The sequence below is a fragment of the Meriones unguiculatus genome, chromosome 14, assembly GCF_030254825.1.
Source record: "Meriones unguiculatus strain TT.TT164.6M chromosome 14, Bangor_MerUng_6.1, whole genome shotgun sequence".
Taxonomy (NCBI): Eukaryota; Metazoa; Chordata; class Mammalia; order Rodentia; family Muridae; genus Meriones; species Meriones unguiculatus.
The window spans coordinates 7,319,317-7,342,894 of NC_083361.1; the positions used below are offsets into that span (position 1 = coordinate 7,319,317).

A 23,578-nucleotide genomic window follows, 5' to 3' on the forward strand; every position below is an offset into this window, starting at 1 on the left:
GCAGTTTAGGCTCCAATTCCTGGTGCCAGATGAGGGCCCGTGGGACCAGTAGCTAAGATTCCCATTGAGCCCAGCCAGGGGACCTCTGGCTCCTCCCACTCAGATTGGAGATACAGGATTGGACCCTAGAGCCTCCCTTTGCTGGCTCTTTCAGGGCCTCAGTTTCCCCTTGGGGAGTGAAGATGGAACAGATGCCATCTTTGCTTTCCTTTTCCTCTTCTATGGTCCCGTGACCAAGCTCGTGATGGGAACCTGAGGGCACTTGGCTGGAGTCCTGGTAAAAATGGAACACCTCGTGTGAGTCCTGTCCAGGTCCCCCCCCTTGCTGCCCCCACCTTTGATGTCAAGGCCTCACCCAGCCTTCTGCCTACTCCCTCTGGGCACCAGAACTCCCTGAAGGAAATTCCTGGTTGAGGAAGAAAAACATGTGGGAAGGGAAATCACAGACTCAGCATCCAGCCCAGCCAGCCCAGTGAGCTGGTTCCAAAGTTTACCTGCTATGATTCTGGGATATATGCACACTCTCCATTCCTAACCCTCTGAAGAGATTTCTCCTCACTGGAAGAGGGAGGAACCCATTTATTTTTATTTATTTATTTAGTTTATAAAAATGATCTAGGCATGGGTAAACAAAACCAAAATATTCCTGGGGGGGAAGCTGGGCGTTTTTGTGTAAGATGTTGTCTGTCTATTCTTTGTTGCTTAGAAGGGAAAAAAGGGGGAGATGGGTGTTTAATCATTACCTCTGTTGACCTCTGTACCTTCTGGCTTCCTCAAGGCCTGGGCACAAGACATGGCCCTTCCTGGAGCTTGGCATTTCAGTTGCAGGCTGGGCAGTCGTCAGCTGGGTGAGCATCGTCCAAGGTAAGGCCCACTTCTTCCTTCCTGGGGTCTAGATAGAGAAGGGCTTTGGACAGAAGTTGTGCCCATTGCCTTGATGTACCCTGAGCTGTTTTATTCCAACAAACCATCCCTGCTTTCGTACATTTCAGTAGGTTTCAATTTTGGTTTAATTTTTCTCTCTCTCTCTCTTCTTTTATAAAGACAGAGTCTTTCTATGTATCCCACATTGGCTTGACTTGCTGGATAGCCCAGGCTGGCCCTGAACTTACTATTTTCCTTCCTTAACTTCCCCAGTGCTGGGAGTTCAGGTATGTGCTATTATTTATGCAATGGGTAACAATCTGTTTTTAGTTTTGAAAAACAGTGACACGGGGTCACAGAAGAAGAAGAAGAAGAGTGTATTTTAACTGTCCTAGGGACAGAAGGGAGGCGGTACGGGAAGCTCTGGGGCCCAGACAGCGCCCATGTCTGGCTTTCTTCCTGGAGGAACAGCGTATCCACTGGGAGACTGAGGGCTGTGCTTTGCTCAGCGGGAGCAGCTCCTTGCTTTGGGGCAACCTCGCAATCACCTAGATGCCCAAGCGCAAGACAGACCTCAGAATGAAGTCGCCTTTGCATGTTGCTTGTATCCGCTGACCCAAGATTAAGTCCAGGCTCTCCTTCCAGGCCCTGGAACGAGCAGTGGGGAACAATGGAGGAGCCAAGCCTGAGGAAGCGCAGAGAGGACGAGAAGTCCATCCAGAGTAATGCAGCCAGGACCACAAACCTCCAGAAGGAGGTGAGATGGGGCAGGGGTGGGGTTGGTGGCCAGCCCAAGTTGGGCGGAGCTGGCTCCTCTGGTTCCTAGAAGGACAGGACTTGCTTGTTTGTTTACGGAACTAAGGTCCCACCGTGTAGCGCTGGCTGGCCTAGAACTAGAGTCTTCCGGGATAACAGGCGTGCAGTACCGTGCCTGGCTGTTTTTGTTGTTCTTGTTGTTTTCTGGCTTTTTGTTTGTTTTTGTTGTTTGGAGTCTGTGTGTCAAATCTCCCTGAAGCTGTGGCTCCGGGCAGCTGTGAGCCACCACGTGGGTGTCGGGACTAGAATGTGGGCCCTCTGCAGGAGCAGCACTCTCTCTTAACTGCCCTCCAGCACCCTTGCTGATTTCTGCAAAGCACCTTAGAAAAGGAGCGATCCTCTGGACTTGCCCCTTGCACACTCACCAGTGAATTTCGTCAACTCTTCTGAAGTTCACAGTTAGGAACGTGAAGTCCACGCATGCGTTTCTAGGTGTCAGCAGGACATCTGTCCTTGCGGGGAGCATACACCAATGGTGTTTCATAAAGGGTCAGGGGGCCCTGTGATGGCTGGCTCCCCCAGGACTCCAGCCTCTTCGCGGCAGCTGGCCCTCTTCTGTCCCAGCTGTGGTGCTGGGCATGGGGGGAGCCTCCAGCGACTGTGCTGCGGTGGGTGAGGGAACCCAAGTGAGCAGGGAGGGGCTGACAGGTGGGACACAGTCGGATGCACACAGCTGAGGTGCTGTGCGGTGGAGTGGGGGTCGGTTGGAAGTGGACGCCCCACAATGCGGGAGCCAGACAAGGGCCGGGAGGGCTCTTAGGCTCATACATGAGGAACCAGGCCTTCAGAGCAGCTCAAGATAGGCTCTGAGCTTCAGATGGCTTCAAGGGCCACGCTGGGGGGGGAGGGGTTGAGGCCTTGGTGGGAGGAGACTACGGGGTCCCATGGCCTGGTGGGTGGAGGAGCTGGATGGGGCATGAATCTTTGTGGGTCAGCATGGAGTCTTCACCTCCGGCAGTCAGGCTCTGAACAGATGCTGTCCTTCCTGCCAGGGTGCGTCCTGACTCCAGCAGTGTCCTTGGGACCCTGTGACCTGCTGCCACCTAGCCCAGCAAGCTGGGTGTCTACGCTTAGGCAGCCGGACGCTGAATGGCATCTGATGCTGGTGTCCATTTTGGAAATGACCAGTCCCTCTGCGGGAGGAAGGTTCTGGAGGTCCCCGAGGTGCCACCGAGCCACGCCCACACCGTGGGAAGGTCGAGGATGGAAAGGAAGCCCAGGCAGCCTCGCTCAGCCTAAAGCTGATCTTGCTGCCTCCGTCTTCTCTAGTTACGGTCACAGGGGCCTGGGGCAGCCTCCAAGGGCCAGTGGTATTAGGCAGAGACCTGCGGCAGCTTTGTTTTTACTTTTCATTTTACTTAGTTTGACTCATTAGTTGGTATTACATTTAGACAAATTAAAATGTGCAGATTTTTCCTTTTTTCCTTCTTTGTTTCTTTCCTTTCTTCTTTTTCTTTCTTCATTCCCTCCCTCACTCCCTCCCCCTTCTCTTTCTTAAGAGAGTTTCACTATGTAGCCTAGGCTAGCCTTAAGGTCTGCTTCCCCAGTGCTGGGATTGCTGGTGTCCCTCATCAGGCCCATTGAAGAACTCTTTTCTGCTCTGACCAACAAAGAGGCATTTCCCACAGGCCCTTGTTTCTGGAAGCCTGTTGACAGAATCAGTGTTTAAATGGAAGGCGGGAACCACCTGCTGTCCGACTCACTTTCCCCCTCATTGAAATGGGCGTGGTAGGGGATAGCACTGGGGGGTTCTGAGGAAAGTGGCCTGCTGCTCCCACTGCAGCAGCACAGGGTGGCATGCCTGGGACCCGAGGCCCTCTGGGTTGTTCTGGCCACACCTGGCTGTGTGTGTGTGTGTGTTTTTTGGGGGGGTGTTCTGGCCACACTGGGCTGTGTTTGTGTGTGTGGGGGGGGGTGTTCTGGCCACACCGGGCTGTGTGTGTGTGTGTGTGGGGGGGTGTTCTGGCCACACTGGGCTGTGTTTGTGTGTGTGTGTGTGGGGGTGTTCTGGCCACACTGGGCTGTGTTTGTGTGTGTGTGTGTGGGGGTGTTCTGGCCACACTGGGCTGTGTGTGTGTGTGTGTGGGGGTGTTCTGGCCACACCGGGCTGTGTGTGTGGAGGGGGTTGTTCTGGCCACACCGGCTATGTGTGTCGGCAGTCACCTGTGGCCGTGAGCTCCCTGCTGGCAGAATGAGCTCTATCCTTGCACACGCAGGTGGGCCTCATCAGCGGCATCTGTATCATTGTGGGCACCATCATCGGCTCCGGCATCTTCATCTCCCCCAAGTCTGTGCTGGCCAACACAGAATCCGTGGGGCCCTGTCTGATCATATGGGCAGCCTGTGGGATCCTGGCTACACTTGGTAAAGAGACAACCCCCGATGACCGCCCCCCTCTCCCCATCGACGGTGGAGACACACAAGCACGGAGGAGAGCCCAGGCTGCTCGCAAATTGCCAATCCTCCCAAGTGCCAGGGTTATAGGCTTGCAGCACCCTGCCTGGTTGGGTCCCTTCCAGGGGGTGTGTGGCGAATATGGTGAATCTGGCTGCAGTAAAAGGCCCAGCAGCCAGAATGTGAGCACCCAGAGGAGGAAGGCTGCGTGGAGTGGGATAACGCCTCACGAGGCGTGGGCTCCTTCTTCTGTGTTCCAGGCGCCCTGTGCTTCGCAGAGCTTGGCACAATGATCACCAAATCAGGGGGCGAGTACCCCTACCTGATGGAGGCCTTTGGCCCCATCCCTGCCTACCTCTTCTCCTGGACCAGCCTGATCGTCATGAAGCCCTCGTCCTTCGCCATCATCTGCCTCAGCTTTTCCGAGTATGTGTGCGCAGCCTTTTACTCGGGCTGTAAGCCTCCCCAGGTGGTCGTCAAACTCCTGGCTGCCGCCGCCATCTGTGAGTACCAGGCTGGGGAGGGTGGGGTGGTTCTGGGAGACCAGCGTCGCCTCTCTGTTCAGGGAGAGGCACGGCAGCCCTGCGAAGGCTGGTGACTATCCCAGCAGGCATTGGGCAACCCCGTGGGGCCTGTGGGGGCTGCAGGGAGGGGGCTCCCCTGGGCTCTTCCTGTCCAGGACCAGGCTGCTTCTCCTTCATGGTGTGAGACTGGGCTTGATTTCAGGGGCCAACACGGGTGTGTCCTAAAGGTGCTGATGCTAGCTTTTTTAGTTCCGCTCCCTTCGTCGAGGGCATGGGGGGTCAGGGTGGAGGAATAGAAAAGAGGGAATCTTCAGGACCTTGGGAAAAGCCATGCATGCAGAAGGTTACCCTACTTGGGCCTTCCCAGTGCTCATCACTACAGTCAATGCGCTGAGCGTGCGGCTTGGCAGCTACATCCAGAACATCTTCACGGCAGCCAAGCTGGTGATCGTGGCCATCATCATTGTCAGCGGACTGGTCTTCCTGGCCCAAGGTGAGCTGTGGTGGGCTGGGGCAGCGGGCCCCACCTGGCTGTGACTCTTTGTCTTCTGAGCAATCTCGCCCATGAGCATGTGTGCTTTTTGTATTTATGCGTGCTTGTTGGTTTCTACACAGGGTTTCTCTGTGTAGCCCTGGCTGTCCTGGACTCACTTTGTAGGCCAGGCTGGCCTCCAACTCACAGAGATCCGCCTGCCTCTGCCTCCCAGAATGCTGGGACTAAGGACGTGCGCCACCGTGCCTGCTTGTTGATATTTATGTATTTATTTATGACTGATATAGGAACTCACCATATAGGCCAGGCTTGTCTCTAACTTGAGATGCTCCTGCCTCAGTATCCTGAGTCCTGGGACGACAGAATGTGCTTCCATGCGTAGTTGGGGTTCCTTTAATGAACAGGGGTCATAAGTCATACCCTTCTTTCTGGTAGAGAGGGGAAGGAAGTCAGCATTTGGTCAGCTGACATTCACATTGTTTTAAAGAATGGAAAAATCCCAAATCGTTTGATTTTACCAGTTAAAGACGTAGGAGCCAGATGAAAATCTGCTTGCTAAGAGAGGCAGAGAAAGTGCCCAGCTGACTTTCCTTCTCAGCTCACATCCGGAAGGAAAAAGCCAAAAACCAAAAACTCAAAGCTCAAAGCCCAAGAAGCCAAAAGGCTTTGTTCTTTCAAAGTCCCTCCTTTCTACTTAATTCCTGTCAGCTGGCTTCTTACTCTGCCTCTTGACCTAGGGTGTGTGCTAGAGCTGAGCCACACCAAACAAGAAACAGGTTTTTATGGTTCACAATTCCAGGGTTCACAATGGGGTCAGATATCCTGCAACGCATTCATTCTTCGTTGGCTTAATTTCAGGAAACACAAAGAACTTTCAGAATTCTTTCGAGGGTGTGCAGACCTCTGTGGGCGCCATCAGCCTGGCATTTTACAATGGACTGTGGGCCTACGATGGGTGGTAAGGTCTCCTAAAACACCCCAAGTCTCCTACGATGTCTTTTAGGATCAATGATGTCTCCTTTCTTGGGTTCAGTGACATCCTCTTAGCTCTGCCTTCACAGTTCTTTTATGTGACCTTCCCGTATCACTCTGACCTCGTGGAGAGAGCGTGGGGTCAAGACCCTTGCTCCTTTCCTAGCCTGGAACTGGAACCAGCTCCTGACAGTGCCTCATGAGGGGGTGGCTAGCAAAGCCCTGTTTAGAATCTTTACCAGGAGAATCCTGTCTGAGCCGAATAGAGGCAGCACGGGCTGCCCAAATACCTGATAAGACCAAGGGTGTTCAACAGCCCTACCACGGCATTCCTGAAGACATGAGATGGACTGTGTGTGTGTCCCTCAAAGCAGAAGCATGGCCACGGTGATGCTGCCCCCATCCCCTGCCCCACACTCCCCACTGGTATAGGTTTCAACCTCTTTCCAGTTTTTCAAAGCACCCTGAATAGTTTTGAAAATTCACGTGATTTTCACAGAGAACAAAGACTTCACCCTGTGACAGATACCTAGCTCTTGGCAGTTGTGAGGCCTGTCACCACTAGGATCTATGGGGCAGATGTTACTCTGCATTGTTGTGGAAAAGCTCTTTATGGCTTTTTTTTTTTTCTTCAGCAATTACCATTCCTTGTATTATTTTATTTTGTTCTATTTTTAATGTTAGGGGATGGAATCCAGAACTTTGCATATTCTAGGAAAGCATTCTATTGCTAAGCCACACCCCCAGCTCCTCACTGGGGGATTCTAGGCAGGTGCTCTATCACTGAACCATGCCCCCAGCCCCTCCCTGCAGGATTCTAGGCAGACACTCTGATGCTGAGCCATGCCTTTAGCTCCTACAGTAGAAATCTTAAAATAAGCCATCATTTATCATTGCTCCACAAACTTAGCCAAGAAAGTCCTGTAGCAAGTGACACCCTTGTTCCTTTTCTTTGTCTAGGAACCAACTCAACTATATCACTGAAGAGCTCAGAAACCCTTACAGGTAGGAGCATTGCACAGAGCTGGAGGTGGTGCTCTGACAGCACATTTTTCCTCTGTGAGGCAGAAAGTGCAGCTGCTGCCTCCTCCTACTGTTCTGTTATTTCATGACCCTCTTCTGCCCACTAGACTCCCACTCTCTACCCCTGTGGGCGTGGAACCCAGGGCCTTGAGCATGCCAGCAAGTGTTCTATCCATGGGCCGTGCCCCTGGCGCTGGGTAAACAGCAGTACCCCATGTGCTCAGTAATGTCCCCATTAGTGCGCTTGTCTTTGTTGGCCAGTGGCATGGCTGGGAGTAGGAAGGAAAACAGTGACTTTCTTTATCTCTGCTTTACTTCACATTAAGCCACTATGTCCTCCTGCCCTGAAGGAGCCTTTGAAAAATGTCTCTGTTGGGGCCACTTCATCACAGATCCCTGCTTGCTGCCCCCAAGAAGGATACCTGGGACCCCACTGTGCTCCAGAGTGGAAGCAGGGAGGAACGGACTAGATGAGAAGTCAGTCCTACCAGTTTCCCAGGGTGCTCCGGTGTGACCCTGGGTTCCTGTGTCTTTGTCCCTCTCAGAAACCTGCCCATGGCCATTGTCATCGGGATCCCTCTGGTGACAGTGTGCTACATCCTCATGAATATTGCCTACTTCACGGTGATGACCCCAACAGAGCTTCTGCAGTCTCAGGCTGTGGCTGTGGTAAGTGGCTGTGGCAGTGACCTTGGGAAGGAAGGAGAGAAGACAGACAGATAGGGTACACATCTAGGCTGGGGGCCAAAGGTAGTGGGTTATACTGCCAACACAGAGCTGGCCATGGTTCCCGGGTCCTCAGCCTCCCTCCCAGCACATGTAGCAACGGCTGAAGGACCCTGGGCTGGAGTCCCCAGGGCTAGGAAGGAGAGTACAAATGAGTGAAGAGGAGGAGGAAGGTGAGGGAGATGAGAAAGGAGAGGAGGAGGAGGAGGAAGAGGGGAAGGGGAAGAGATGGAGAAGGGGGAGGAGGAGAGAAGGAAGGAAAGGACGAGGAAGAGGGAGAGGGGAAGAAGAGGAGGGGAAGGAGGAAGGGGATGAGAAGGAGAGGAGGAGAGAAGGAGGGGAGGAGGAGGAGAAAGAGGGGAGGAGGGAAAGGAGAGGAGGGGGAGGAGGTGATTTTAGCAATGGGTTGTGGGACCGCTGCTGAGTAAGGGTGCCAGGGTAGTTAGGATGGTAGAAAAGTCCATGAACCCTGAGAAGGGTGGTTAAAGCAAGGTCATGCCTAGTAAGGGGATCAAGGAAGAAAGAAGTAAAAAGGTGGGGCCAGCAATTGATGTAATTAAGGTGAGGTGGGGCCAAGAAAGAAGATAAGTGAGGTTCCTCCAGGAGCTGAGGTGAGTGAAGTAGGACCAGGAAGTGAGGGGCAGGGCAGTAAGATGACTGAGAGTGCCAGGGCAAGGGTCCTGTCATCAACAGAGACTGGGCTGCCAGCCCAGTCTCTGTTGATGACAGGACCCCTTTTCTCCAGTAGAGGGCCCCAAAGGCTGTGCACAGTGAAGTGACATGGGGATGTGGGTGCCCAGTGAAACCCCTCAGGGTTGCTCTCTGCTTTCCTCCAGACCTTCGGAGACCGCGTTCTCTACCCAGCATCGTGGGTGGTCCCACTTTTTGTGGCATTTTCAACTATCGGTGCTGCTAATGGGACTTGCTTCACAGCGGGCAGGTAGGGGACCCCACCTTCTCACAGTCGCAGGGTGGGCATGGGGCAGCAAAGTGGACCCCCTTACATCCTCAGGGCTCGGGCAGGTTAAACCCCACGTGGGGGCTGAACCGCCTACGTGGGTTGAACCTCAAAGTAAAGCATCCAGGACGGGGTGGGCAGCCATGCTGGATGGAGTTGGCCGTGGCTTGTGCAGTTCAGAGGTCCTGGGCTCTAACCTAGGGACTGTTGTAAGAGAACAATGCTTGGCTTCCATGTGGCACTTCCTAGGTTTCATTTTCTCCCCTGATGATCCTTCCTGAACATTCTGTCCTGCTAATAGATACCCAAACTTGGCCAGGACAGACCTTTCTGAAAACGGGCAGATGCCAATGCTGTAGGCTTGTAGCCGGTGCCAGTCCCTATCACAGCTCTACTCCGTGGGGCCCCGCACAGTGCTGGGCTGGGCACCCGAGTAGGTACGGACAGTTAACAGCTGTGCTGTTTCCCTTTGCAAGGCACATGCTTTAACAAAACCCCTGGTATCCACGCGTGGGTGTCTCTGCACGCTGCTGTGGGGGAAACATTCCGGAACATCTCTGCTCAGGTTCATGCTCTGAATGAACAGACTTTCCAGTGATGCTCCAAACGTCACACGTTGAAATGAATACACACCGCAAAGCAATTCTTTCAAGGCTTCAGGGAAGTGTGTATAGATTCTGTCCCCAAACCTTTTCACAGAGCGTTTTGAATTCGGGGCACAGATCAGGGTAGACTGCTTGCACCCTGTGCTCCAGGTCCTGTGGTCCATCCCTAGCAAGGCAGGGAAAGAAGGGAGAGAGACAGAGGTGAAAGAAAACCACTTTTGGCTAGGCTAGGGGTCTTTATGTGTAAATTATCTTTTCTAATTAGCAAACAAAAGCACGTGTTTCTGAGCTACAATGGGATGATGTTTTGATACCTGTATGTACTATAGAAATGAGCAAATTAATCTATCCATCACCTTCCACGCTCACTGCTTCCTTCTGGTGAGAACATTCCACATCAAGTCTTCGCAGTTTTGCGGTACTCACCAGTAAAGCAGCAGCAGGCGTCTATGTGAACTTATCTCTGCAGCATGATCCTTAGATGCTTCGGGATGCACCCACGAGTGTGAGCGCTGAGCTGGATGGAAGATCTTGTTTTCGTTGTCTGATTTCCAGTGACTACCAGTTTACAGGCCCACGACAGTGAATAAGGGTTCCTTTTCCCCCACACCTTTGCCAGCATTTGTTGGTATTTGTTTTCCTGACAGTGGTCATCTTGATTGGAGTAAATGGAATCTCAGAGTAGTTTTCAGTTAAGCATTTTTTGTTTTCTATGAGAACTTAAAATTGATTTTATTACATTTGTCTGTATATGTGCGCGTGCGTATCTGTGTGGGCATGCGAGTGCTATGGCACACACGGAGAGGTCGGTACAACTTTCAGGGGTCAGTTCTCTCCTTTTGTGAGCCCCAGGAATCAGATTCCATTGCTAGGCTTGGCAGCAGGAGGAGGTCATTCTAGGCTGGCCTCGAACTCACAGAGATCTACCTGCCTTTGCCTCCCTGGGATTAAAGATGTGCCCCCACCATGCCCAGCTCCCATGATCCCTCTTTATATATATATATATATATATATATATATATATATATATATGATTTATTTATTTGTTATTTATACAGCATTCTACCAGAAGAGGGCACCAGATCTCACTATAGATGTTGTGAGCCATCATGTGGTTGCTGGGAATTGAACTCAGGACCTTTGGAAGAGCAGCCAGTGCTCTTAACTGCTGAGCCATATCTCCAGCCCCTCATTATCCCATAAAAAAATGTTTCCAACTTCATTTTTAAGTGATTTTTTTTTTTTTTTTGTATTCTAGATATTATCCACTGTCAGGTATGTGGCTGGCCAAGATTTTGTTGTTGTTGTTTTGTTTGTTTGTTTTTCAAGACAAGGTTTCTCTGTGTAGCCATGGCTGTCCTGGACTTGTCCTGAACTCACTTTGTAGACCAGGCTGTCCTCAAACTCCCAGAGATCTTCCTGTCTCTGCCTCCCTGAGTGCTGGGATTACAGGCGTGTGCCTCTGCGGCTGGCTTCAAGATTTATCCCATTTTGTGGGCTGCCTCTTCGTCCAGTTAACTATTTTCCTTTGCTGTACAGAGGCTTTGGCTTTCATTATTTTCCATTTGTCAGTTTTAGTTTTATTTCTTGAGTGACTAGAGTCCTTTGGAGGGAGTCCTCCCCGGTGTCTGTTTCTTAGAGTGTTTTCCTTACTTCCCCCTCTTAGGTTTTCAGGTTCATGTCTTACAGTAAGGTCTTTGAGCCACTAATGCTTGAGCCAGCTCTCCCTCTGGCATGTGCCTCCAGGCCTGGCTTTTCTCCCCTCAACTTTTTTGAAAAAGACTTTTTCTATGTTCTCTATGAATTTCACATTATGCACCCCACTTTCCACCCTTGCAACCCCTACCCACCTCATAGAGGGAAAAAAAAAAACTTACTGTGGGAGCTGCAGTGTGTCACAGAGTATACTTTTGCCCACATTTCCTTGCTTGCAAAGGCTCATTTCACTGACTTGTTGGTCTGGTAGGAGGCCACTGGCTTCTGCTGCACTATCTCTCTGGAATCTCATTGATATCCTGTTGTTGGCCTGTGTCACAGAGATCCTGTAGTTTTGGATCTGTAGGACTGGACCCTTCCTACACGCCAGCAGTTCAGCAATGGGGTAGATGTTGGGGTGGCCCATCATTCAAAGCCCTGGATCTGGGCCTGAGAGGTATCTGAACTCGTCAGCCTCCTGGCTCTCTCACTTTCACACCTTTGTCAGTGGCTCACCCGAAACCCCATCAACCACGATGAGCTTTACCCTGCCGCCTACGCAATGTCCAGGGCCTGCTCTCCTGAGTGCTGCAGCTGCTGAGGGACATGGCCAGTTCTCCCAGTCTCATGACCCCAGGGCCAGCTCCCCCACGCTCACACCCTCAGGGCCACCTCCCTTGCGGTTGTGTTTGGAACCAACCAGCCATTGGAGCCTGGTGGAATAAGAATGTAACTGAAAATGATGTCTTCCTCTCCCACAGAATCGATCAGTAGCCAATAGCTGAGGAAGAAGAGGTCCTAAGGCCCCTTCCCAGCCTGAGATAAACTGCTGACAGGGAGTCTCACGCAGGCCCACAACAGGAAGCTGCAACTGCACAGACCGTGTTTGAACTCTTGTATCACACCTGGAAGATACACAGCCCTTCTCCCCGTCTTCAGATTTTCTATTCTTTCCACTCCCTTCTTCCTAGAGTCTCCTGACTCTTCGGGGGGGGGTATAACTATCCTGTTTAGAGCTGGCTGAGCCTGTATTATTCTGGGGGAGGGGTATAACTATCCTGTTTAGAGCTGGCTGAGCCTGTATTATTCTCAGTGCCTTGAGCAGCCACATATCTCTGCATTCACCTCCACTCACTGCAAAGAGAAGTGTCTCTGTTTAAGGCTCAGAGCGGCCCAGTGTGTCAGGAATATATTCCTATCTGTGGACTTTGTCTCTCGTCCAATTAGAGTGGTCAGTTACCCCTGTAGCAGCTGTTTCTTGTGTGACCAAACTCAGGTTCTCACACTTGACAGCAGTCACTTTATCCTCTGCGTCGCCTCCCTAGCTATGGAGTCGATGTTTGTGTAGACTGAGCTAAATATCTAGTTTTATTCATCTACATATGGATCTCCAGTTTTCCTAACACTATTGCATTTTCTCTAGTGAATATTTTTAGCATTTCTAAACAGAACTTTCTCTCCCCCGTGCGTGTGTGTGCGCGCATGCATGTGCACGCATGCCTGAATGTATGTACATCACATACATGCAGGATCTCTTGGAGGTCGTAAGATGTGTTGGATCACTGGGGATGGAGCTGTGGGTGCTAGTGAGCCACCATGTGGGGTGCTGGGAACTGAACCCAGATCCTCTGTAGAGCAGTAAGTGCTCTTAATCCCTAAGCCGCCTCACCAGCCTCTCTCTCTCTCTCTCTTTTTTTTTTTTTCTTTTTTTTTATACAGGGTTTCTCTGGGTAGCTCTCGTTTTGTCCAGGCTGGCCTGGAACTCACAGACCCCCCTGCCTCTGCCTCCTAAGTGTTGAAATTAAAGGCATGTGCCCCCCACCCACCTCCCTCCGATTTCTTAATGTAGGCATTTAGAGCCATCTACTTCTCTTACAGAGCATCTTCGACGTATCCCCTAGAATATAGTATGTTTTCCTTTCATTTCATGTTAGGAATTTTTTTTTCATTTTTTATTTCTTCAATCAGCCCATTCACCATTCAGTAGTGTGCTGTTTCATCTCTATGTGTGTGTGTGTTCTATAGGTTTCTCTTGCTGTTGTGATCAGACAGCATACAAGGAATGACTTCAATTTTCCTATTTGTTAGGACTTGTTTTATGTCCTAATATGAAGTCTATTTTCGATAAGTTCCATGGCTCATTGGGAAGACTGTGTTCTGCTAGATTTAATGGAGTGTTCTATAGACAGTATGTCCATTTGTTCTATATGTCATTTAATTGAGATATTTTTTCTGTATGTTTGCTAGGATAACTTGTAAATGAGTGAAAGTAGGGTATTGAGGTTAGAGATTTTTACATTTCCATTTTTTTCCTCTACTCTCATTCACAGTGTTGCTTAACCTCTATGGGTTTGTGTGTATGCTGTGGTTTCTCTTTGCTGTCACTTTATGGGCTCCCTTAATCAGTATTGTGATTTTGTCTCTTCTAATTTTACTTTGAAGTCAATTTACACATTTGAACAGCAATACCTGCTTATTTCCCATACCTTTTGCTTGAAAATATCTTTTCCAGCCTTTCACCCTAAAGTATCATGTGTGTTTTATGGTGAGATAGATTTCTCAGAGGCAACAGTTGGGTGAGTTCTGCTTTTCTTTAAAATCTAGTCTAATTCTATCTGTCTGTCTGTCTGTCTGTCCACCTACCTATCGAAAGAGTTTTCCTACATTGCCCTGGCTGTCCTGGAACTCACTATATATACCAGACTGGGCTTAGTTCTCAGTGGACAGTTCTCAAACATCTTTTGTCATGTTTATTACAAAGCATTGCTATTAAAAAAGCATTTTACACTATTATGACATTTAGTTTTTAAATGTCAATAGTTTTTTAAACGATTTTCCAATCGTTTCTTGGCAGCGTATATAGGTAAAAATATTCTGAGTCTACTTTGAAGGCCTCGCTAGCCTACAACTCACGATGTAGACCAGGCTGGCCTCAGACTCACAGAGATCTGCCTGCCTCTGCCTCTGCCTCCGCCTCCCAAGCGCTGAGATTCAAGGCGTGCGCCACCAGCCCTCGTTTACAGATAAAATTCTGACATCTGTATTGTTACACGTTCCCTAAGCTTTTGCTCTTGCACTGTCACTACTTGTGGGAAGTACAGCCACACAGACATCATCCATAACCCAGTTCTAAAACATACCCAGCACTCCAAGAGTGTCCTTCCATCTCTCACTTTGGGCAGACGTGCTTCCTGCCTCCGCAACTGCTCGTTCCAGCTCTTTCATCTAAATTACTTTTGTAACTGACTCTTTCAAGATAACCGTGTTCTTGAGTTCATCCAAATTGCAGTGTCTCAGTGCTTTTCTTTCTCCTGCTGAACAGTACTCCATTGTATGATAAGTAGTGTTTATCACCAGTTAAACTTTTTTGTGTTATTTCTATTTTTGTCTGTTAAGCATAATATGGTTATGAACACTCATCTATGTATTTTTCATGTGTGTATTTTTATGTGGAACATATTTGTTTTCATCTTGGGCAAATTCCTAATAGAATTGCTCACATAAGTTGATTATCTTGTTAAACTCTACAAGTTTATTTAGGTTATAGAACCCCAATTGTGTATTTGGAAGAGAAAAGTAAAACCTGTGTTTATGAACTTAAAGCAGCAGAATTGGGTAAGGTGTGGCTCAGTGCCTGAGCCTGTGCTCAGCATATGCAAAGTCCTGATTTTATTCCTACAACAATAAAGGACCAGCATATTGATAATATTTGGCTGATTTTCTTAGTTTCTTATAAAATTCTGAAAATTATGCTGTAGAAATTTCCCTTATCAAAAACTTATTGAAGCATATGCCTTTATGTAGTCAGTACCTCTTCTTAAATTATGACTGTAGTGAGAATTTTGGTTTCTTTAAAAACAGAAATATTATGGGAATGTTTTTATTTTAATCCCAGGTGTGGGGATATGGGGCTACTTTGCAGCAGCTGTGATTTGCCTCGTGCTCTAGCAGAAGCATGGTTTTGCCAGCTGCAGATAGCTTCTGTGATTGTGTGACAGAATTCTAGGAACTTTTCAGAGGTTATAATTGCTAGCACCCAGACAGATGGGTTTTGGGGTTGCTATTGGTTATGGTTTGTTAAGTAGTCATGCACAAAGAAGAAACAAGAAATTAGATATCTTGGCAGCAAAGACTCAACTTGCCCGAAAGAAACCCAATGCCCCTAATCAGCAGGTAGTAGTTAAGGTTGCCTCCCCCATCCCCACTCCTGATTCCAACCCCTGACTTTATTTGGGGATCTTTTCTCTTTCCTCTCTATCCTTTTTCTCTCTTATCTGGTGTTGGGGGGTTGAAAGGGAAGAAGAAAAGGGGTGGAGAAGGGTGGAAAGAAGAGCCCACAGAGTAGCTACTTCAAGGAGGCTGCCAAAGTGCTTTGGATGGTTATCTTTGGCCTATGTAACTTTACTACACTGTAACTAGAAACTGTGCTCTTTACTGACATCAAAGAATATTTGATGAGAAATATTTAGCTTTTTATGTTCTGCTCTATGTATGTGTCAGTATGTACATGTGAGTGGAATACGCATGGAAGCTGGAGCCAGTTAGCTGTAACCAACACAGCACGTGTACTGGCAATTCAATTTGGGTCCTCTACAGGAGCAGAATGCACCCTTTAACTATTGAGCCATCTCTACAGCTCCCAGTTCATTTCTTCTGTGTGTGTGTGTGTGGAGGGGGGGGTGCCAAAGGTGTCAGGTCCCCTTGAACTAGCGTCAGAGGCAATGAGCCGCCAGCCAAGGGTACTGGAAACTGAGCTCCTGTCCTATGGGAGATCAGCCAGTGCTCTTAAATTCTTAAGTATGGCAACTTTCTTATACTTTAGATCTTTTCTTTTTCTCTGCTTCATATTTTAAACTGTCTGATTGCCAGATGAGGAAGAACTGGGGAAGGGAAGGGGTCACTCGAATCTTTTTCAGTTGCCCTAATGTTGCCTTTGGAACGTGGGGACTCTAAGGGGTAGGGGCCCCTCGCTTCCTGGCCCTGGCCTCCACACCCTGGTCTAGTTTCCACACTTTATTCTGGCATAACTCTAGGGAGCTGAGCAGGCATCTGCTCATAAACTGTGTCCACCCTGCCTCTGCCCTACTGACTTCCAGGTACCAGGATGTGTTCCTCAGAGGTGCAGTTGACCATCACATGGTCCTCCAGCCCCTTCCTGAGGACACTCTACCAGAAGTGGCCTTGCCAGCGGCCTCAACGGTGCACCTCAGATACATCCTCAGTGCCTCCCCCCATTGTTCTTTCAGACTCATCTATGTGGCTGGCCGGGAAGGCCACATGCTTAAAGTGCTCTCGTACATCAGTGTTAGGCGCCTCACGCCTGCTCCCGCCCTTATATTTTATGTAAGTATGTGTTTCACCTGGTGACGACTGAGAAAGCAGAGGGTCTTTCTTTGATATGAAGTAGAGCTGTGCTATTGAGCCCAGGGCTTTCTGTGTGAGCCAGGCTCCCTTATTCCCCAACACAACCCAGAATCCTCCCAGCTTATATGCTCTGCTTCTTACATGTATGTACTGATCTATTCGGAAGCAAATGATCTGAAGGCCTGTAGCTCCAGGGACCCCCGGGGATACGTAGGCCTGGCTCAGGGCCTGAACACTACATTCATGTCCATTTTCCCACTTACTCTGAAGATGAGTAAACAGAGCCAAGTCCAGGACAAGCCTACACATGCAGTCACGATGAGACCTTGACTTCCTTGGACACCTACCCAGTGAAAACTGTCCCAACGTTAAAGTCATCCTTACAAAGCTGCTCTGTGCATACACACACACACACACACATTGTCCATTGTCTCTTCTTGTTTAGAATCATGACTTCTAGTCAGACATGGTGGTCTATACCTGTGATCCTAGCACTCAGGAAGCCGAGGCATCAGGAGGCCAAGGCAGTTGGATCATGAGTTTCAGGCCAGTCTGGGCGGACTGTGCACATGTGCATGTATGTGAGCACACAAACGCAGGGGCGCAACTTCATAGGCTCAAAGATTGACCAAGCTCTTTCTGTGGAGCCTTGAGAACATGTCATGTCAGCCAGGCTCAGCCTGCCTGGTAGGAGTCAGACGTTGTCTGGGCAGGACAGGCTGCTCTTTCAGCCTTCTGAGGGGACAAGGACAATGTTTGTGTGCACTGACAACCTAAAACATCACTCTTCTTTCGCCTAGAGCACCATAGCCATCATTTACATCATCCCCGGTGACATCAACTCCTTAGTCAACTACTTCAGTTTTGCTGCGTGGCTGTTTTATGGGATGACAGTCCTAGGACTCATCGTGATGAGATTCACAAGGAAAGACCTGAAAAGGCCCATCAAGGTAAGCTGGGTCTGGCTGTCACAGCAGCTTTGGTGTGGCTCATGACCCAGGAAGCCCCTGCAGCACTCTAGCTGTATACCAACCTGCATCCCACCCATCCCCTGGCCTTTCGACATGCTTAACACACTGATGGGGACTTTGGAACTAGCCCTGGTCCCAGCCTGTGTACATGCACAGTATGCTCCAGTCCCCCTATGTCCCCATGGCTGATGCCTACATGCACATGAAGGAGGCTGAACCATGTTAATTTATGGATACACACAGATCTAAGAAAAATGTGGGCAAAAGGAGGGCTGCCATGGCCAGGAGCAGGATAAAGAGGGCTCAATTAGCTGTAGACTCTGCTGCATAGAGCTGTCTGATGGTCTTGGTGCATCTGAGCTGTTAGTCACATCCATCCACATCTCCAGCAACAAATCACAGTGGCAGTAGTCTTCACAAACCCCCTCATTAAGACAGTGATAGAACAGCTAAGGGGAAAGCTCACAGCTAGTGTCACCAGCATATAAGCAAATGAGCAATTGCCACAACCTGCCTGGGGATGGAAACACCAGTTACCCAGGCCCACATCCTCCAGGAGGGCACACTGGGTGGGACCCCAGTAGGAAGAACCCCCCAGTCCACTAATGGAAGTGGGAGAGCAATGTAGCGGCCTTCACCCTTCAGGGTCTAAGGAAGTCCCCACAAAGCCTCCTTTCCAGGACAGAGGCATTTCTGGAACCAAGTAAGACAACACCTGCTGGAGACAGAAAACACAGAAGAGCATCAGGACCCAGCTGTGGAGGAAATCCCCAGGGAGGCCATGTTACACCTGAGTATCAAAACACATCAGGAAAAAACAGGAAGGGCACAAGAGCACAGAACCAGCAATGGAGAGGAGGAGAAAGTACCAGACAAAAATAAGCACTGTTCAAAAGAAAATGAGTAAGCCAACAGGAGAAAAAAAAAAAAAGGTTCTAATTCAGGCATAAGAGTCCCTGGAGAGCAGAGAGAAGTGGGCAATTCTAAAAGCTGTACGTCCCCGGGGTGGGAAGGATGGCTGGAGGTAGGACTTCACTGTTCAGCCAACAGTGAAAGGGGACCTTTGAGGGCAAAGCCAGAGGTACTGTAAGCAACACAAATATTTTTTGGTGCAATTATGGAGCTTTAAAACTGTCTTGGCTCCACTTCTTTCTTGTCCCTGCCTCCATCCCCAATTCACTTCTACAGGAGGGGGTGAAAGACAACAGCAGCAGCAGGGCTGTTCACTACTCAGACCAGAAGGCAATGCAAGCCAGAGTCTCCTCTGTAGCCAGTGACCTTGAAGAACAGCCCCATGAAAGGACGCAGGCCGTGTGATTACGGGAGCAGAGGGGGAAGACTGCTGGGCGCTCAATCCAACAAGAGATACACCTATCTATAGGAGACCTTGTCTTAGGGTAGAGGGAGAAATATCAGGCAAGTGTGTTGTAATCTTATCAAACACCTAAAGCACTCAAAAGCATTGCTTAAGGCAAAGATTAAAAAAAAAAAGCAACACATTGCTAGAAGCCAGAATGCACAACTCTGAGATAACAGCTAGGAGACCTACTCTGTGCAGCTGTGTTCACAAAGCTGCAGAAGAAACAGAATCAAACACACTAACAGGCAACTTACAGGCACCTCCCAGTCTTCATCAGGTCCAGATCCATGACTGGAAACTGAAAGGCCTGAAGACTAGAGCAAGGGGGATTCAGAGCAGCCTGGACTCAGAGCTTAGGCACTCACTTCTGGGTCTGAACCGTCAGATGTGATTATCCTAACAGTGTTCCAACTGAAGTGCTCCTTTTACCTCCAAACATCTGTTCGCAGGAAATGAGACTAACGAGTTGGACACTGTATCTATCAATCACCCAGTCTCTGTGACAGGACAAGGGAAGCAATATGGAATTCGAAAGCAGGAAGCCTTAATTTGGTAGAGATGCACTTTTTATAGTTCAAATAAGCATCCACTTTTTTTTTTTTGAGACAGGGTTTCTGTGTAGCTTTGGCTGTCCTGGACTGGTCCTAGACCAGGCTGGCCTCAAACTCACAGAGACCTCAGATTATAGGCGCATGCCACAGGACCCAGCTGCGTCCTTTGTTATATTCTAGCAAAGACAAAGATGGAAGAGGTGAAATGACAGAGTTGCACTGGACTTTTCCACACTGGTATTGTTGTTTCAAGGGTCACATGAGCAGTGCCAAGCTGATGTGCTGTTCCACTTGCAGGTGCCCATCTTCATCCCCATCGTTGTGATTCTCGTATCTGTCTTTTTGGTCCTGGCCCCGATCATCAGTAAGCCAGCCTGGGAGTATCTCTACTGTGTGTTATTCATACTGAGTGGACTTATATTCTACTTCCTTTTTGTCCACTACAAGTTCCGATGGGCCCAGAGAATCTCCAGTAAGTATCAGCAGAAGGGCTGTAAGGAAAGTACACGACTCCAGACTGCACAGGGCCTTTCACTTCCAGCACAACCATTTCTTCTTCAGAACTGTACCCTCCCCAGTGACCACCTCTGGATCCACCCTTGGTGTCCCGTTCCCAGTTTATTTCGTACTGCCAAGTACACATTGATAGCATCTTACCATTAAGACCACCCTTGAGGGTGTAGTTTTAGAACATCTATATAGTCTCATCAGCTGAGGTCTTCCCAGGACAGAGCCTTTTACTGTTGTTTTGAAGCAGGATCTCACTGTGTAGTCCTCACCACTGTTTTGACAGACTTGGCGCAGGCATCTAAGAGGCTCACTAACAGCCCAAAGATATCCCAGAGTGATAGCTAGAAACGCACGGGACAAGGGCCTGAGCCCCCTACACCAAGGCCCACATCTGTGTCCTGCTGTCCTGATCCTCAGCTGTTTGGACGAGTGTTTTAAAAAGCTACCTGCATTAGCCCTGCCTCTAAATGGAAAGTAAGGTGCCAAACAATAGTGACAAGAGACTGGTTTTGTGTTTCACTGAGTAACCTAGGCTGACGTCCCATCTCATGATCTGTCTCAGCCTTGATGGTGCTGGTGTTATAGATGCCCATCACTGCACTGGGCTATGCCTTACTTTTAAAGTCTAAAGCAAATTTGGTCCCAAGAAACTCTACTTACAAAAGTTTCAGGGCTCCTGAACACTAGCAGGTGGTGATGGGACGCTAAGATGTCTCCTCCCTGTTTGGTGTCCCTTGTGGACAGGGATGGGCTGTGCAGTTTACTTCTGGGTCAGGCACAGGGTGTTGTGTGATATTTTTTAATCAGTTCACACTGTGGCTATGTCTCTCTGGGCTGCATGTGGTAGCGCCTGTTATCTCAGCACGCTGGGAGGCAGAGACAGGTGGGTCTCTGAGTTCAAGGCCAGCCTGGTCTACAAAGTTAGTCCAGGACAGCCAGGGCTACACAGAGAAACCCTCTCTAGAAAACCAAACCAACAAACCAAACAAAAAGGCCTCTTCAAGCCGGGCATAGTGTGAGCCTGCCATCCCAGTACTGAGGCTGGGTAGGAAGGCTACACAGAGACAAAACAGAAATATTGCCTTTCAAGTGAGCCACTCTGGCCTTTCCAGGCAGACCTGCATGGACACATGGGCAACTTAGACAGGGGTAAAGTGGGGCTACAGATGGGGAAGGCCGCCCTCAGCTGGAGCGAAGCCAGACCTTCCCTGCCCACACCTAGTCAACAAGCAGTAAGAGCGGGTACCTCCCTTACCTCACAGTGGTACAGGAACCAGGAGGAAGAATTTAGTTCCTGTTGACCAGAGTAAAATACGATCTTTCCCCTTCCTGATCACTGGCTCCTAGCCTCTTCAGCCTGCGGAAAGGTAGCGTGAACTTGCAGTTGCTCATCCAGCTAGGACAACTGACAGCCTAGAGAACCAAGCTGCTCACTCTAGAAGGCCTGATGACAGACAACTGTAAGTACAGCCTTCAGGAGGCTGAAGCAGCAGGATCATGAGTATGCCTGAGGCCAGCGTGGGCTACACAGCAACACCCTGTCTCAAACAAACCACAAAAAACATTGAATTGGTTCACGGTGATAAAAGAAAAATGAACAACTTTGTATTTTAAAATTTTGTCCTAGTTTCTTAAGATGCATCAGTGCTGAGCAGCAAATACATGTAACTGAGTCATGTTTTTCAGGGGTGCAAACCATTGGAGAGAATAAAGAATACAGAGTTCTTAGTTCTTGGGTAGGAAGTAACTTACCTCTGAAGAACCAATGCAGCGACTAGGCAGTTCTGATCAATGTGAACGTGAGCTGTCGCTTACTGCTGGGTCTAGATGACCCATCGCTACCGTCACGACAGTGAAGCCCTGTGGCCACACTGTTCTAATTGAACGTATGCCCTGGCTTCGTTCCAGGTCCGGTCACCAAGCACCTGCAGATGCTGATGGAAGTCGTCCCCCCAGAGAAGGACCCGGAGTGAAAAGCCCATCATTCACTGCCCAAAGCTGCAATCAATTTATTTTTGTAAGCAATTATCTGTGGTTATTTCTTCCTGGTGTTTTTCTTAATGAAAGCATGTATTCAGGTATTTGTTTAGTATTATTTTTAGCTATCCCTAATTCTGTACGATAGGGGTCTTCCATAGAGGCGAGAAGATGTTTTCAGACTTATCAGGTGTACTGAGGACACAGAGGCAGGCCAATTTCTGTGACTGAGACCAGCCTGGTCTATTGAGTGCACTGCAGGCCACGCTGAAACCATGCCTTAAAATAAAGCACAGAAACTCAAAAGTGAAAGGGGGATGTTGCCTGACAGGACGGGTGGGGGAAGCTGCACTGCAGACATGCTATTTAATGAGGCACAGGGCGAAGCTGGAGCGGTAGCTCTTGAGCACAGGCAGGGCGCTGTGTTTGTTTCTGCAGATGACAGGAGCAACTGGCAATCAAGTCCACACAAAGTGCTGCTCAGATCCACAGATCACTGGCAGGGGTTTTAAATATATGTCGTCGTCCCCCCCCCTCCGCCCCCACTGCCACTCCCAATGTTTTATCCTGTCCTGGGCACGGCTGGTCTGTGGCCCCTGCAAATGTCTGGGGGAACTGAGCTGGGCTCAACCATTAAGAGCACTGGCTGTTCTTCCAGAGAACCCAGGTTCAATTCTCAGCACCCACATCGCAGACCACAACTGTCTATAACTCCACTTCCAGGGGATCTGACACCCTCATACAGACACACATGCAGGCAAAACACCAATGTACATTTTAAAAAAAAAAGAAAAGAACACTGCAGTTTTACTGATGATTCACCACAAAGATGCAATTCTATGGGAGCAATTATAGAGCACAAACTCAAGTATTTCCATTTCACCTCACATTTCAGAAATTTACCCCAATTAGAACAGGTTAATACAGAAAATCAACAGCCGACTGTTTGCATAGCCAGCCTCCTATGTTCTACAAAATGTTGCTCAGAGGTTTACATAGTGGAAAATTTGACCATCTGAAAAAAATGATTTAAAGAGAGCTGTGTCCCCACGGTTTCCATGTATCTTCTGAGACAGCCTGCCTCTTGCACTGTGCCCAGTGCCACAGCAGCCCTCCGCCAGCTGGTGGACCTGCATCTGTATGAACGGACACCGACAAAGCCCGGCCCACAGCTGAATTGTTCCAGCAAGACAGTGTGCTTTCCGCTGCCTCAAGAGTCACTTTGCTTTATGGCCACTCTAGTACCTGCCAATCAACCTGAGAGTCATAGCATCACAAAGGATGTGTGTTCCTGGCAGATGTGCAGTCCGGCAGCCTCCAACTGTTGGATACAAGTCTGACCCTCTTCCCAGCTGCTGTGAAAGCTAGTTGCCCACCCTACAATCCCGTGGACTCTCTTGGGCTGCATGTGCTCAGGTCTTATTTTACAGATGAGAAAACCAAGAACCAGTGTGGGCCCAGGCCTGCTGCTGGCACAGAAAGCCCAGAGACTTTGTGGAAAGTGTGCAGCAGTTCATTCCTAGGGCTACTGAAACCTGGACATGTGTTTCTTTCTTTTTTTTTTTTTTTTCTTGTTTTTTTGACATTAGGTCTTATGTGGCCCAGGATGGCCTGAAACTTCCTGGTCTCCCCTTCTCAAATGCTGGAATTATAGATTTGGGCCACCATGCCCACTGTGAACATCAGTACTTTCTGATGTAAAAAGAAATAAACTCTTGGGAACAGTCACTCAACAGAATCTCCCTATATATGCCAGGCTGCCTTCAAACTTGAAG

At 49.1% G+C, this 23,578-nt stretch overlaps 1 protein-coding gene across 4 annotated transcripts; it reads left to right on the forward strand.

The window, feature by feature from the left end:
* The first annotated feature begins 746 nt into the window (after positions 1-746).
* On the forward strand, positions 747-23,531 carry Slc7a9 (solute carrier family 7 member 9). Of its 4 annotated transcripts, none has more exons than XM_021642053.2 (15): positions 747-864; positions 1,045-1,151; positions 1,510-1,621; positions 3,897-4,044; positions 4,335-4,577; positions 4,966-5,091; positions 5,950-6,049; positions 7,024-7,068; positions 7,632-7,755; positions 8,649-8,752; positions 16,317-16,413; positions 17,235-17,384; positions 19,614-19,788; positions 21,735-21,843; positions 22,242-23,531. In XM_021642053.2, the coding sequence occupies exons 3-14, from the start codon at positions 1,535-1,537 to the stop codon at positions 21,797-21,799; spliced, it is 1,464 nt and encodes a 487-aa protein (XP_021497728.1). In that variant the 5' UTR covers positions 747-864; positions 1,045-1,151; positions 1,510-1,534; the 3' UTR covers positions 21,800-21,843; positions 22,242-23,531. The 4 variants fall into 4 exon arrangements, with proteins under 4 accessions (XP_021497728.1, XP_021497710.1, XP_021497718.1 ...); XM_021642035.2 differs by having other exon boundaries at positions 22,880-23,531; XM_021642043.2 differs by having other exon boundaries at positions 22,903-23,531.
* Positions 23,532-23,578: the final 47 nt, after the last annotated feature.